Raw genomic sequence first — 14,924 nt, 5'->3', positions numbered from 1 at the left:
TAGCGTCCACCTCACCCTCGCGTCCACCTCACCCTCGCATCCACCTCACCCTAGCGTCCACCTCACCCTAACGTCCACCTCACCCTCGCATCCACCTCACCCTCGCATTCACCTCACCCTAGCGTCCACCTCACCCTCGCGTCCACCTCACCCTCGCATTCACCTCACCCTCGCATTCACCTCACCCTAGCGTCCACCTCACCCTAGCATCCACCTCACCCCAGCGTCCACCTCACCCTAGCATCCACCTCACCCCAGCGTCCACCTCACCCTCGCGTCCACCTCACCCAAGCAACCACCTCACCCCAGCGTCCACCTCACCCTCGCATTCGCCTCACCCTAGCGTCCACCTCACCCTCGCATCCACCTCACCCTCGCATCCACCTCACCCTAGCGTCCACCTCACCATAGTTTTCACCTCACCCTAGCATGACATCCTCACCTGACACCCGACACAGGTGACACATGTCACAAGAGCACCTCTCATCGCCCTTTCGACCTGACTGCCATTCTCATCACGCCATAGAGGAGGTCCTCATGGGCCCTCCTCATACAAGGGCGACTCGCTCAGGACTTAACGGGCCCCTGAAGGTTCCAATGGGAGAATAACGTCCCAGGAGGGCCCAACAATGTTCCCCTCACGGTTTAACCCACTCGGATCAATCTGAAGGCCCTCTCGAGGTATAACACGATAGATCAGCATACACACCGCGTACCCACCACATTCAAAAACAAATATAAAAATAATTCTAACACAACTCATAATCCCAAGGGCCGTTCTGGGAGTGCATAACTTCAGCAGTATTGATTCAGCACAAGCAAACTCCTGAACCGGTTTTGACGTTCAGTCTCACCAGCAGAGCCAGGCATCGCTTGAATCAATTCTGGTGAACTTGGATGTTTTTTGGCACGAGACCTCTCCCCCTTCTCTCTCTCTCTGTCAAATGATGGGGTCCTGGTTCAACGTTGCGAATGCCGAACGGTGCTTCTCAGATCCCAGTTGGGGAATAACGACCCCCGCCGACAGCAAGTCCCGGCTCTGGGTTATCGCGGTCCCACCCCCCACGCTGCCGGGTAACGGTCCCCGTGCTCCTCGGGCAGGGAGCACGGGGGGTGTGGTGGTGCTGCTGGAGGTGGTGGGCCGGGCCCCGTAGCCCCGGGGCCGCGGCGCCCATTCCTCCCGGCGGGTGGCGCTCGGCTCCGGGCGCCGAGGCCGCGGCTAAAACATGGCGCCACGTCTCACACAAGTTGGCGGTCGCGGCTCGCGCACACTTTTCTCGCCGCCGCAGCCGCCGCAGCCGCTCGCATAAACTTTGGCCGCTTGCTGTGGCCGCGGCGAGGCTTAGGGATGAGGCCGGCGAGGTGGGGCCGAGGCGGCCCGGCCGAGAGCTGAGAGGGGGAGGAGAGCGGGAAGAGAAGGAGGAGCGAGGAGGGGACGGGGAGAGCGGCAGAGGGACGAGGGGACGCGGCGGCGGCGGCTTTCTCCACCCCATGGAACGCCTCAAGTTGCGAGCCTCGGCCGCCGGCGCCGCCGCCGCTGCTGCTGCGGAGGAGGAGGTAGGTTGGGTTCTCGGATACCGGGGCACCCCTCGGAAGCCCTGGGGGAGGAGGGGGGTGGCGGGGACCCCCTCCCCAAGGGGCCCCCTCTCGGCCGCGCACCGGGGGTCCCTTGTCCCCCTCGTCTCGCGAGATTTACCGCGACGGTGGAACAATGGGGGCGCGGGTTTAGGGACCGTGCCTGCTCCATAACAAAGAGCGAAGGGCCAAGTGCATGGAGGTGGTGGTAATGGGGATGACGATGGCGGTAATGGTGATGGGGTGGTGATGGGTGAGTGCCCATTGTCCGCGAACTCGTTTTGGATGGGGTGGGCGGGCGGGCGGGCGGGCGCAATCAGGAGATGGAACTCCAAGTAAGGATGAGGGCAGAAGTGTTGAGTGATTCAGTTTTCCTTGTTTTATTGTTTCATGATCACGACAGACGTGGCCTGGGTAGGGGGTGGGGGGGTCGTGTGGCCTCCGTGTGACTAGAGGGGTTCTCTGTGGTCACTCCTCTGACTTGACGTCTGGACGTGGTGTGCCGCGCGCGATCCGCTTAGAGCGCCGCGGGGCTCCCCGCGCTCCCCAACCGGGGAGGGGTCTCCACTCCCCAAATCCCCGGTCCCAGCTTCACCCAGTGAGAGAGAAATTATATATATAGCCCCTCCGGAAATTACTGGAATACAGAAACGCATTTGTTTGCGGTGCCTTCTCGCAGCCCCCACGGGCCTCTCCAGCACGACGCCCGCGCGCGATCCTAAATATAGCGGCCCCCCTCTCTCTACTGGCAGGGGGGGGGGGGGTCCCCTCGCCTGCACTGGTAGAGAACCTGGCTCCAGAGGCCCCCTCACACAGACCTGTGTCTCCTCAACTCGAGTGGCAGGGCCCCGACTGGGTCCCAGGGTCACTTTCCTCCCAGGAGCTGGTACCCGTATCTCCTATCCATCATCTTCCTCTTAGTTCATAGTTCTATTTTTTTGGTATAGCCCTGTGAGCCATTCGGCTCTTGAATCGGGTGCAACCGCAACAAACTAAAAACTAAAACATGAACAAGAAAATATCTTAAAGTGACTATGCAAACAGAAAATCCAGGAAAAAAACCCATCAAAATAGTCCTGAAATAGCACCGTACACCAACGCTGTGTGCAAAAATCCCAGTGGGATGCAAGTCAAACAACAACAGCCACAAGACAACTAAGATTAAGGCCATCAGTCTAACTTCGTACTACAATAAACAAAAACATGGCCAAACCAAAAAACGTTTTCGAAATCACCAAAACAAAGCCATAAATGCAATGTAACAGTGATCATAGGGACTGTGACCGGATTTTTAACAATAAACTACATAAATAACATATAACACACAAACCCCTGAGCCATAGCTGGCTGCATGAGTCACTCCACAACAACAGGAGCATCAGTCGGAGTGTCACATTTTTCAATGCACCTTCAAGATCATAACTGCTGGAACCACACTGGAGGCAGTGGTGTAGTGTGGTTGTAACGGGCCCAGGTTCAAGTAGTTAAATGGGGCCACCTCTGTCCAGTTTCCCTCCCTTCCCCTTGCTTCTTCGTGGCCCAGCACCAATTGGACCCCTGTGGTCCATTACACTTGGCCCAGTTGCACCGTCACCTCCATTGGCGGGGCCCTGTTGTCATTTTCATGACTCATTCGAAAGTACTAATGTGTGTTCCTCTGTCATTTTAAACAATGTAAATAAAATTACATATAAGGTGTGTTGTGCAACTGGACATTAGGTTTCAGAACCACTTACCAGGACCTGGGACCCAACTCTGATCCTCTGACATAGGACATAATCCCTTAATCTCTGCCGGTGGGATCCAGGGTCCCAGGGCTACTCACTTGGCTACTCACTGACCATGAGCCAGGCATCATGTCACCACCATTGGCTGGGCCCCATATGAGCCAACGGTAGCCTCATAGAGACCTCGGAAGTTTATAGTTCTCCGAAACCTGATGATTGGTATCGGCAATCTAGGAGGTTGATAAGATGTGCACACGTCTCACAACACGTAGGTGCTGGACACCTGCCAGAGGCTCGGTGCACGAGTGCATTGTTTGAAATTAATAATGAAACTTTATTCCAAGTTTAAAAAATACTGCGAGTATAATTTATGGCCTACAAATAAACATGGTGGAATGCTGTTTGGCGTGAGCGAGGCAGCTGCACTTAAAGCGCACCCTGGTCGGGAGGCGGCAGAGTTGGGGGTCAGGGTTCCACTTGGCCCAGTTGCTCATTCTGAGTTGTGATGTCTTTCTTGGCTACACCTGCTCACTGTGTCTGGCTGTTTCTGTACCTTGTGTCCAGCTGTGACTACAGTGTGTGTGACTATTCTCAAAGGCTGTGCCCATCTGTGTCTGCAGATTGCGTCTGGCTGTTGCTGAATGCTGTTTCCAGCTGTGTAGGTTGTGTTTGGCCCTGCTGCTTATATCTAACTGTGCCTGCAGATTGTTCACAACTGTACTTGCAAGCCGCCTGGCTCTACCTTGTAGCTTTTGCTTGGCTATAGTTGCGCGTTGTTGTTGCTACCTGCTCGTTTTGTTGGGTTGCTGCTGAAGGCTTTGCCTGGCTATATCTGCAGGCTGCGTCCGGTCGTGTTAGCAGCCTCTGTCTGGCCGTACGTGTAGCTTGTGCTCGGCTGTAGTTGTAGGTTTTGATTGTGCATGCTGGCTGTGTTTGGCTGTATCCGCAGGCTGTGTCTGCCTGTACGTGACAAGCCGTGCCACGCTCTTTGTCTTTCCAGGACTGCGACCCCCCAGATGCTGAAAGCGGCGCCGGCGGTGATGCCGACGTTGCTCTGCCATGCACGAGCAGCACGGGAACGACGGTGCCTGGCGGGAAGGGAGCGCTGGCGGAGCGGGTGCGAGCGGCGGGCGTCGCGTGCCAGGCCGGTGACTTTGCTGGTGCCGTGCGGCTGTACGGGGAGGCGGTGGTCATGAGCCCCCAGAACTGTGCCCTCTATTGCAACCGCTCGGCTGCGCTGGCGCGGATGGGTCAGCACCAGCGTGCGCTCCAGGACGCCGAGACGGCGCAGCGCATCAACCCACGTTTCCCAAAGGTGAGCGACGGCAGTCATCTCGGTCAGTCAATCCACGGCACCTGGATCTGTCCCGTGATCTGCCAGCGGGCGTTCGACACTTCACGGGGCCTTAATGTGCACATAGCCTGGCACAAGCACCGTGGTCACGTCACCACCACTTAGTGGCGAATGGCGGTTGTTGTATGATGTGGTTCGTGTTTTGAGAAGTGGGTGACCAATGCAGGCTCCGTGGCGACTATCCGGTCTGTCTTTGCACTTCGGCTGATCAGTGTTTGCATTGATAGATATGAGTGTAACCACGTGTGGAATCATGGATTAAAATCGATCTTCACGCTCATGATATACACGATCAAATTATGCGTGGGACAGTTAATATTTAAAATTTATGTCTATTGTATATTTGTGTCACAGAAGTCCCTACAGATTCTACATTCACCACAGTGGTAAAAAACTGTGATTTATTGAATAAAATTGTGACCACGAATTTTGAGAATTGATTGAAATGTGAGGACGGTGAATCGTTATATGCCTGTCAAACAGTTTTAATTGCAATGGAATGTTTGCGGCAGATCCAAAATATCTCAATAATCATTTACAGCATTTTGCCAATAGACTGCTGGATAAAGGCCTCTCCGCGCTGTCAGTCATGGGGGTTGTTTGACCATACTTTATAGTAGTCAATGTATGTATGTTGAATTTCTTTCGCACCGTACGTAGCCAACCATGCTAATCAGAGGTGCGGTGCAGGATGGTGAAGGGGGGGGGTTGGGCCCAGAAATGTGTTTGAATATAATTCGTCACTCAAGTTAGCCATGTCTGGAAATCCAACTCGAGTCATCGGGTTTATTGCTTACCACTGCTCTGCCACTCCACCCTGCTCTCTCATGATGAGGACCAAAAATAAAGAGTGGTTGTCCACTTAATTGAGCATCTGCAGTGCTCACTGTCTTTGTACAGCTCTTATCTATGGAGAAAATTCCACATTTTTATGACAGAAGTAAGCCTCGGGAAAAGGATATCCACTCTTGAATTTTCACAAAGTGGTAAACATTTTGTCTATCCCAGAGGGATACAGGGCTGAGTTGACCCCCAAGCGAGATTCGAACTTGGAACCTTGTGATGTCGGGATGTGTGCTCCCACCGCTGCATCACCTGGCTATTTAAAAGTGGGTCTTGGCCACCATTAACGAATCGGAATGTGGGCCTCACCGTCAAGCTCTGTATGCACAGTTCTTTCAGCCTCGCTTCTGTGTTGAACTCTGACCTCACTGGAGAGAATTGCATCGAATTGTCATGGGACGCACTCTGCCGTATGGACATATGTGTGCAGACAGCGGCACTCTCCTGCACATGTTCGCTACATTTGCTGGATATGGTGTGCCGGTTGTATAAATATTTTTTTACGGGTCGTCAACCCGGACAGACACGGCTGAAATTAATCCCAGGCCGTAGCCGAATGCGAAGCGGGGTTCTGTCCCGTGGCCACGAGACTCGGCAAGCGGAGGGGGCGGCGGCAGTTAACGGTGTTCCATGCGGGGTGCCGTTGCTGTTTCTTGACAATGGCGGTTGTGGTGTCGCCTCTGATGCGACGGTGCTTGTGGTGCCAACAGAGACCGGTACTCTCCTTGGTTGCCCATCGCTCCACGTCGTGTCGTTACTGGGCATTCCCATTGCGTTGTCGGGTATTCCCGGGCTGTTACTGAGGCCAGGTAACTGTGGCTGAAAATATCTCTTACAGCCTTGGCTCTCTCCCTCTGCTTGTACGCGCAGACGCTTAGGACACTTACAACGAACACACACATCCGTCTCTGTCTGTGCTCCGTGGGAATGCCCTTTTGCCAAACAATGCCCCGAGTAAGTGCAGTGATTTATTTGGTGAGCAGCGTTTATGTGGCTCGCTATTTCCGTGCACATTGTTGTTGTGGTGCCATTTTTTTAAACGACGGATGGGATTGTGCTCTGTCGGAAGCGGAGTATTCGCGAGCCAGGGAGTAGGAGAGGCAGTTGAGACCGGCGCTCCTCACGCATGGAACCTTCACCCAGCCCCAACTCTACCTTCAGGCTCCCTGTGCCCTCTGTGCGAAAGGCACGATGCTGCTCTAGCGTATCCTGCGCGTGTGTGAGCGTGTGGGTGGGCAGCCGAGCAGCCTTGAGCAAGCAGCATGCTTGACTTGACGTTTCCCTCTGTTGGTTTTTTTCTTGATAATTGTTGGGTGGTATTTTAATAACATTATTACGATAGAGGTGAGGAATGGTGGTGCAGTGCTCAGCATGCTGCACTTTGAACCCGGCAACAGTTAACGCCAGTGGCGAGCGATATCTGAGTCAGTCCTGCTATACCAACCTGCACCTCGCCAGACAATAGTCAAACAACCCCCACGATCGACATGGCATTGGAAGGCCTTCATTCAGCAGTGCATTGACAAAGGGGCTGTAAATAATTTTTACATTGTTTTTATTACTTTGTGGTGGTTGGCTTTTCACATTAAATTAAAACAGTTTATTTTCTTTTGAGGCCCATGCTAGTGCTGTGATGGGTGATTGCACCATGCGAACGGGAGACTTGGGATGAATGGGAAGACCTGCGATGAGACGGGGAGACCTGGGACAAAGATGTGGGCAAAAAACCAACAGCGTTCGGCGCGGGGTCGGTGCAGGAGGAGTGCACGTGGCGAGGGTTCAGGAGCAGTGTGCAGCGGTGGGTTTTCGGCGTGGGGGCGGCAGTTGGTCTGCGGCATGGGGCAGGCGTGAGCATGAGAGATCAGGGTAGAACAAGCCGTGACTTGAAAGGAATTCTGCGCTTGACCCACCCGGTAGGCGAGGTGTTCCCCGGGGAGGGAGACGGGAGACGCGAGGCATGGGGGGCCGGGAGGGGGGCGTATTGCCGGTGTTGAGTGTTTAAGCAGCGCTTCACGGCTCACCTCCTCTCTCCTGGCGATGGCGGATGTGAGGCTTCTCTGGCTCACTGGCCAGCCTGCTCGCTTGCGCCGCGGCTTAAGAGGAAGCCCTGGGAACCGTCTTGGCCTTTAGCCCGGCCCTGAGCTTGCGTTCCAGCCTCCTGGGGTGCGCCGCGGGGGTTTGGCTGGGAGGAGGCCGCAGGTGCTGGTGAGCTGCGCTCGCTGTGATCCGCGGCACGAAATCAGAGAGGCGCACCCAGGAGGAGGGAAAGGGGGCGGTTAGTCATCGACCAGCGTTGCCTCCCAGCCCATGCGGGCCATGGACCACTGATCTTTCACAGTGCTGTGGGACGTGGTCTGCAAAACTGTCGCAGACACTACGATGTTTTCACAAGACACTTGATTATTATTTATTTACTCACCATTGTGCGTTTATTTAGATTGGTGATTAAAAAGTAAGTTAAACTTTTCATGCCGTTGTAATTAACGTTATACAGCACTTTTCGAAAAGTAGATTTTATAAAAACGGTGCTATTTGTGCATGGTGCTCTGCGATAAATGTCATTGAGGGCCAACATGAAACCTCTTCGGGTTTTCATGCATGTATCATTGTAAATATGTAATGAATAGTACTTAACGTGTATATTTATATTTTACTGTAGAATTGTTTAATATTACATTCATCATCCTCATCATGAGGCACGATCAATCCACTGCTGGATGAAGGCCTGCTTCCCAAGCTGTCACCATCAATCGGAGTTCTGCGATGCACCCATTCATCTTGCACCGTGCGAGCACCGTCTGATTTTAAGCAAACTTATTTTTTTAAACAACGTTGGTACCCCGAGCGATCGACTTCGTCTCGTAGTGGAATCGATTTTCCCAAAAGTTTATCTGGGTGCGCTGCTGGCTCTGATTATGGGCTCCTCGAGCAATTTATAATTTACAGCTCCCTCTCCCGTGGACAGACGCGAGGCATTACAACGCGTGCACGTGTTTGCATTAACGCGGCGCTTGCGTCCGTCTCCAAGAGCGAGATGCTCGTCGTTTTATGATCGTCCTTTTTCTTTACGTGAGCTGTGGGAGCGGTGATTCTTTCGACTCGCAAGGAATGTTGCACTTGACTTGGTGCGAGCTGCCGAGTGCGAGGAGGATACGCGGTTTGACTTTGTGTGGGGTGGATGGGTTGGTAGTGCGGGCCGATATTGCGTATTCCAAGCTGGGTGGTGTGTTGGTAGTACAGGCTGGGAGGGTTGTACCTATTCCTGACTGGTAGGACTGTTCGTAGTGCAAGATGTGTTGGCAAATTTAATTCGGAGTGGGTGGGGGCTGGTAGTGCAGGATGTATACGTGTGTATTCCTGACTGGGAGCGCTGGTGGTAGTGCAGCTCGGTGTGGTGGTGGCTACGTGTGTGATGGACGTGAGCCGTGGCGTGTGGGGGGCAGACGGAATCACAGCTCCATCTCTCGTTGTGTTTGGTTCCTGGGATCACCGTGCCACCGTGCATCCCTGCCGCTTCTCCCCACTCCCCCGTCGTGTATCGCCTCTGATCTCGGCTGCGCTCAGAACACCTCGACTGATCCTGGGATCCAAACGCTTTGTTCTATCCACGACGTGAGAATGGATGAACGCGCCACGGGGGAGACGCGGCCGAGTTGGTATCGCGCGGCATCACGCGTCGTGCACTGTACGTACAGTGCACATATTGCAGCAGGTTTTAATGAAGGGCAAGGATGGGTTTGGAGGGGTGTGGGGCACGGCTGGAGGGCATTGAGAACATTGGCAGGGATAAGGGAAGGTGGTGAGGGCATGCGAGCTGGGTGCACTGAGAAGTGGGCAAGGCAGGGCCAGTGCCAGGCTCGGTGGTGGCGGTGTGCGGCGTGGGGGTTTCCCGTCACAAGGGGACCGTTTCCTCTGCCCGTGATTCCAGAGGAAGGGGAGCGGGGAGGGAGAGTGGAGATGTTAGAGAGTCGGAGCCGGGGGCGGAGAGCGAAGAGAGTCGGGAGAGTGGGGAGGCAACACGGGAGAAGAAGAGCGCGAGGAATAGAGGAGGAGCAGGGAGAGAGGGTGGACGGGGGTCGGGGAGGGAGAAGGAGGGGAGAGCTGGGGAGGGAGGCAGCGGGAGAACGGAGGGAGAGGGGCAAGGAGCCGGGAGGAAGAGAGCGGAGAGGAGGAGGAGGTGTGGGGAGGAGGGCGGCCCACAGATCACAGCGGATTCGTGCGACGAGGAGGCTGAATGAAGAAGAGGAGGAGAGTGGTTTATTTTGGCTGCTCGGCACCCTAGGGGAACCGCGAGGGGACAGGGAGGCGGGGGGGGACCCGGCTCCCGGTGAGAGTGCGTGAAGAGAGGATACGGCCAGCACAACCCAGAGCAGCAACACAGCAGCACAACGCAGCAGCACAACACAGCATGTGCTGCCCCGCACAGAGCCACACCGTGTATACAGTACTTGCACACAATGGGGGCAGCAGTCCACAATCACAATGCTGCAGGGCAGTACAGCGAGCACACAGCCTCACACATAGCACACAGCCTCACACATAGCACACACAAGGCACCGCATCGCCTAGGGCAAGAGCAGCTGTCCAAGGCACAGCGACGGTACACACAGCACATTGACAAAAGCACACATCTAGGACTGCAATAGCACACGCACTATATATCACACAGAATCGTGCCAATGGCACACACACTGCATAGCAATATCCGCACCTCCGATTGGCACGGTCGGCTACGTACGGTGCAAAGGAAGTTCGACATACATATCACACATAGCACAGTACCAATATCACACGCGCATAGCAGAGCAGGAACGTCAAGCTCACACGCCCGGCGTGAGTTGTTAAGTGAACCTCGCATGGTCGCGGTGTTAGGCTTGGCGGTGCCGGTGGGGGGGTTAGGAGTGGCCCTGCGCCCGCTAATGGTGACGTTGATCGCACGGGAAGGGACGCGCCCTGCCCCCTTCCGTGCGGGGGGGACGGGGGGTGTAGGGGCGGGGGGGGTCCCTTTGGGGGGGGGGGCGCGTCACGCGTCACGCATCGTGGGCGTCATTGTCCAGATGGGTCCCGAGCACGCGGTGATGAGTTTAGCAGCAGCAGCAGCGGCACAAGAAGGAATGAGACGTGTGGATATCGTCATCAGCAGCAGCAGCAGTCGGAGCGTTAGAAAATAATGAAAGAGGAATTATCATCGTCAGCTGTAGCGTCAGAAGAAAGCTGAGCATCATCAGGAGCAGACGGCAGTCATCGGCAGCAGAAGCAGCAGCAATAACAGTAGCAGCAGCAGCCGAAAATTGTGAGCAGCGTTACCATCGGCAACAACAAAATAACAAATTTGAGCAGCATCATCGGCAGCGAAATACATCATCAGTAGCTGTGGCAACAGAAGACAATCATCAGCATCGCCAGGCAATAGCAGCAGGGGAGAGGCAGACAGCTGAAGACGGGGGGGCACGGGGACGCATCGAGACGCAAGGATCGGAGAGGAGGAGGAGGCACGGCGGGCGGGAGGGTGGGAGGCGCGCAGTCCCGCGCTCTCCTCCGCGGCTCTCCGACTCTGCTCCCGCGTCCCGTCCCACCCTGGGCCCCGCTTGGCTTCGTGCGAGTCGCGGGGAGATGTGGAAGAGGTAGTCTAGGAGGAGGAGGAGGGAGAAGGAAGAGGAGGAAGAGGTGCGGACCGCGAACAAAGAGCGGCGGGGATGTGACACAGCGCAGCTCCATTGATGCGGGGAGAGGTCGGCTCTGGGGCCCCGGGGACCCCGGCAAAGACTCCGCTCCCGTGCTCCGTGAACCCCTCTTCTACCTCGAACCCCTGACGACCCCCTCCCCACGGTGACGAGGGAAAGGACGAGGAGGAGGGGGGGGGGGGTGCGGCGAGGAGGTACGGCGAGCGGCACCGCCCGTGCGTGCTCAGCCGTCACTCCTCACTCACCATGATGAAATGGCAGCCGAGGAAGAAGGTGAGCGGACACGGGTGAGCGAGGGGTGAGGCCGAGTGACGCGGGCACGAGTTAGGGGTGAGACGGGATGGCACGCGGGTGGTAAGCGGATTGTAAAACACGGACAAGCGAGGGGTTGTGCGGTGGGGGTAGTTGTAGGGTCAATTCGGGTTGAGTGGGTAAGCGAACACGGTGGTGAGCAGACGGGAAGCGAGCGTGGGGTTAAAGGGATGGTACGAGGGTGAGCGAGGATGGCAGGGGTCCGGGTACAGGTGTGGTGGTGAGATGCGTGTGTCTGTCGGGGTTATACAACCTGCCTGGGTGTGTACTACAGGGGTCCACTGTGGGGTTGCTGTAGACCCCCTCCCGATCGCGCTCCCGACGGGGGTCCCGTTGTAAGCCGATGTAATCACGGCCAGGCCTTTGTTCCTATTGTTGTTGTTGTGGCTGTGATGATCGCGGCGCCACGTGGGGTATCCCCCCCCCGCCCCCTGCTTTCCCGTGCGAGCACGCGTCTGTGCTGCTCACGTGCAGCACACGTGCCGTGATGTCGACAACACAGCACGGGTGCAGCACACTTGCTCTGCTGCCCACAGCACAGCACGTGCAGAACACGTGGACCTCTGCGAACAGTTGGCGGTGATGCAGAGGAGCAAGGGTCTGCCGTGTACTGCCCTGAAAGATTTTGAAGGACACGTGCTATCTTTTCCAGATACGACTGGGTTAGGAGACGGGACAGACTTGTAACGCAATGCCCCCCCCCATAGACTAGTATGGATAAATCAAAATGGAATGAATGCTGCTATAGACTGAGACTGTAGACACCTCCTTGGACATATCCTGTTTACCGTTATAATCTAGGGGGATTCGATTTCTGCCCTGTAATTCGTTTTAGTCTTCGCTGGGGAGACGGCTGGACTAGTGTATGAGGCGATCACTTGGTCCTCCACTGTGCTGGAATAATGGCTGTACTGTAGTCGTGTACTGTTGGTAGATAACAAAGGTTATGTATTGTGCTTCGAGATCAGTTGGGTGTCTGTCCCGTATTGAGTGATGGCTAGGATGTATGTACTGTAGTGGACATTTACTGGAGTCCTCTTCTGCATTGGCAGATGACTGGAGCCATGTCGCGTGTTGAGTAGTGAATGGTGTTGTGTATGGCGCAGCATTAAGCGATCATTGGGTCTCCTTCTGCTGTGGTAGAATGTGACTGGAAGCCATGTGCTGTGTTAAAATAGGACTGGGATCATGGACTGTGGTAGATTCGTGGAGCAGTGTATCGTGTTGGAATGTGAATGTAGTCGTGGACTTCTGGGTAGATAACAGGGGTCGTTTCCTGTGTTGTGATAACCTGGGTCCCTGTACTGTGTTGGGATCTGACTGGAGTGTCGTGTACTGTGTTGAGAGAACATTTGGGCTGTGAAATGTACCGTGTTGCGAGATTAAGTTTAGTGATGCTCTTTTGTTCTCTAGTGTGTTAGAAATTGAGTTCCACACTGCACGGGCGTGCAGGGTGGGCCGTGCGGGTGGGCCCCGCACGAGGGTGGGCCGTGCAGGTGGGCCCCGCAGGGGAGTAGAGGGAGGGCCGTGCGGGTGGGCCCCGCAGGGGAGTAGAGGGTGGGCCGTGTGGTTGGGCCCCGCACGGGGAGTCGAGGGTGAGCCGTGTGGGTGGGCCCCGCACGGGGAGTCGAGGGTGGGCCGTATGGGTGGGCCCCGCACGGGGGTGCAGGGTGGGCCCCGCACAGGGGTGCAGGGTGGGCCCCGCACGGGGGTGCAGGGAGGGCCGTGCGGGTGGGCCCCGCAGGGAAGAAGAGGGTGGGCCGTGCGGGTGGGCCCCGCAGGGGAGAAGAGGGTGGGCCGTGTGGGTGGGCCCCGCAGGGGAGTAGAGGGTGGGCCGTGCGGGTGGGCCCCGCAGGGGAGAAGAGGGTGGGCCGTGTGGGTGGGCCCCGCAGGGGAGTAGAGGGTGGGCCGTGCGGGTGGGCCCCGCAGGGGAGTAGAGGGTGGGCCGTGTGGGTGGGCCCCGCAGGGGAGTAGAGGGTGGGCCCCACACGGAGGTGCAGGGTGGGCCGTGCGGGTGGGCACCGCAGGGGAGAAGAGGGTGGGCCGTGTGGGAGGGCCCCGCAGGGGAGTAGAGGGTGGGCCGTGCGGGTGGGCCCCGCAGGGAAGAAGAGGGTGGGCCGTGCGGGTGGGCCCTGCAGGGGAGAAGAGGGTGGGCCGTGCGGGTGGGCCCTGCAGGGGAGTACAGGGTGGGCCGTGTGGGTGGGCCCCGCAGGGGAGTAGAGGGTGGGCCGTGCGGGTGGGCCCCGCAGGGGAGTAGAGGGTGGGCCGTGCGGGTGGGCCCCGCAGGGAAGAAGAGGGTGGGCCGTGCGGGTGGGCCCTGCAGGGGAGAAGAGGGTGGGCCGTGCGGGTGGGCTCTGCAGGGGAGTACAGGGTGGGCCGTGTGGGTGGGCCCCGCAGGGGAGTAGAGGGTGGGCCGTGCGGGTGGGCCCCGCAGGGGAGTAGAGGGTGGGCCCCACACGGAGGTGCAGGGTGGGCCCCCGTACTGAAGGAGCCGTCGCTGCGTGAACACTCGTTGAATGGGCTGCGCCGTCTCGTCTGTCTCCGAGTAGCCCGGATTAGCCTGCAAATATTTGCCACTGTCGCACGGGTCAATAAACGCTCAGCCTCATTCACTCCGCTCCGCACACTCCGCTCAGCCTCCGCGTCGCCCGGGGAGAGGGAAGCGAGGGAGGTGCGGGACGGGAGAGAGCCACGTTCACGTCAAAATGTTGACTTAAATTTTAATTGGGCCTGGCCACACAGTGAGTGCTTTCTCTACTGATTCCTTATTATCTGCACAAACAAAGGTGGTGTCTTGTACTGCCTGTGGGTGATGTTCACCAGGAGCCAATGCAGTGCCGTAGATACCAAGCGTGCAGACTGCGCGATGGCACCGGGGACCATGTGCCGGGCGCCGGGCAATGAACAATCTGGGAAATTTGATTCTTAGTACCAGGGCACTGAATTCCTTGTACCAGGGCCCACGCTGTCCACACCACATCTTTGTGTAGCAGTGAAAGCCGTGTACTGCCCGTGGGTGAATGGACCGGGAGCGATGTGATGAGGTGTGGACGTGAGCTGTACGTGGGCACTCGTGATTAACACCTTCTATGGGCTCAACCTTTCTGCCTACCTTTCATCTCACTCAGCCCCCTTCCACGTGCTCTCCTACAATCTCTCCTCTCTCTCACCTCACTCAGCTCCCTTCCACGTGCTCTCATACCTCCTCTCGTCTCACTCAACCCTCACACACTCTCAGCTCCAGCCCGCAATCAATCTTCGCTAAGTGGATGGTCATTCAATCTCCTCTGCTGCCCTCTTGGTCTGCAACTCCCTTGTCTCATTTATCCGTGCTGTAGACTCCCTGCCTCTAAAGACCTTTCTCTTCTCCTCTGCCTGTGACTGACCGCCTGTTTCGCCCTGTAAGATAAACATGCCTGCTGTTTCTGC

At 56.7% G+C, this 14,924-nt stretch overlaps 1 protein-coding gene and 1 long non-coding RNA gene across 8 annotated transcripts in view; one reads left to right on the top strand and one right to left on the bottom strand.

The window, feature by feature from the left end:
- The first annotated feature begins 923 nt into the window (after positions 1-923).
- Positions 924-14,924, top strand: part of TTC28 (tetratricopeptide repeat domain 28) — a 37,146-nt gene continuing 23,145 nt past the window's right edge. For 2 of the 7 annotated variants that reach the window (XM_032947394.2, XM_032947395.2), the window contains exons 1-2: positions 924-1,557; positions 4,303-4,617. In XM_032947394.2, the coding sequence (XP_032803285.1) occupies positions 1,492-1,557; positions 4,303-4,617 (381 nt within the window). In that variant the 5' untranslated portion in view covers positions 924-1,491. Of the gene's footprint in view, positions 1,558-4,302; positions 4,618-10,516; positions 11,471-14,924 lie in introns of those variants that run through there. The other 5 variants (XM_032947392.2, XM_032947393.2, XM_032947390.2 and 2 more) reach the window with 5 other exon arrangements.
- On the bottom strand, positions 7,038-12,013 carry LOC142920948 (uncharacterized). The gene is made up of 3 exons (XR_012939151.1): positions 11,749-12,013; positions 7,521-7,718; positions 7,038-7,201 (listed from the first exon to the last, which is right to left on the bottom strand). It is a non-coding gene; the product is annotated as an uncharacterized LOC142920948 (long non-coding RNA).

This window comes from Petromyzon marinus, chromosome 5 (assembly GCF_048934315.1).
Source record: "Petromyzon marinus isolate PM22_M1 ecotype Great Lakes invasive population chromosome 5, UKy_Petmar_22M1.pri1.0, whole genome shotgun sequence".
In the NCBI taxonomy this organism is placed as follows: Eukaryota; Metazoa; Chordata; class Hyperoartia; order Petromyzontiformes; family Petromyzontidae; genus Petromyzon; species Petromyzon marinus.
This window is presented reverse-complemented; position numbering and strand designations above follow the sequence as displayed.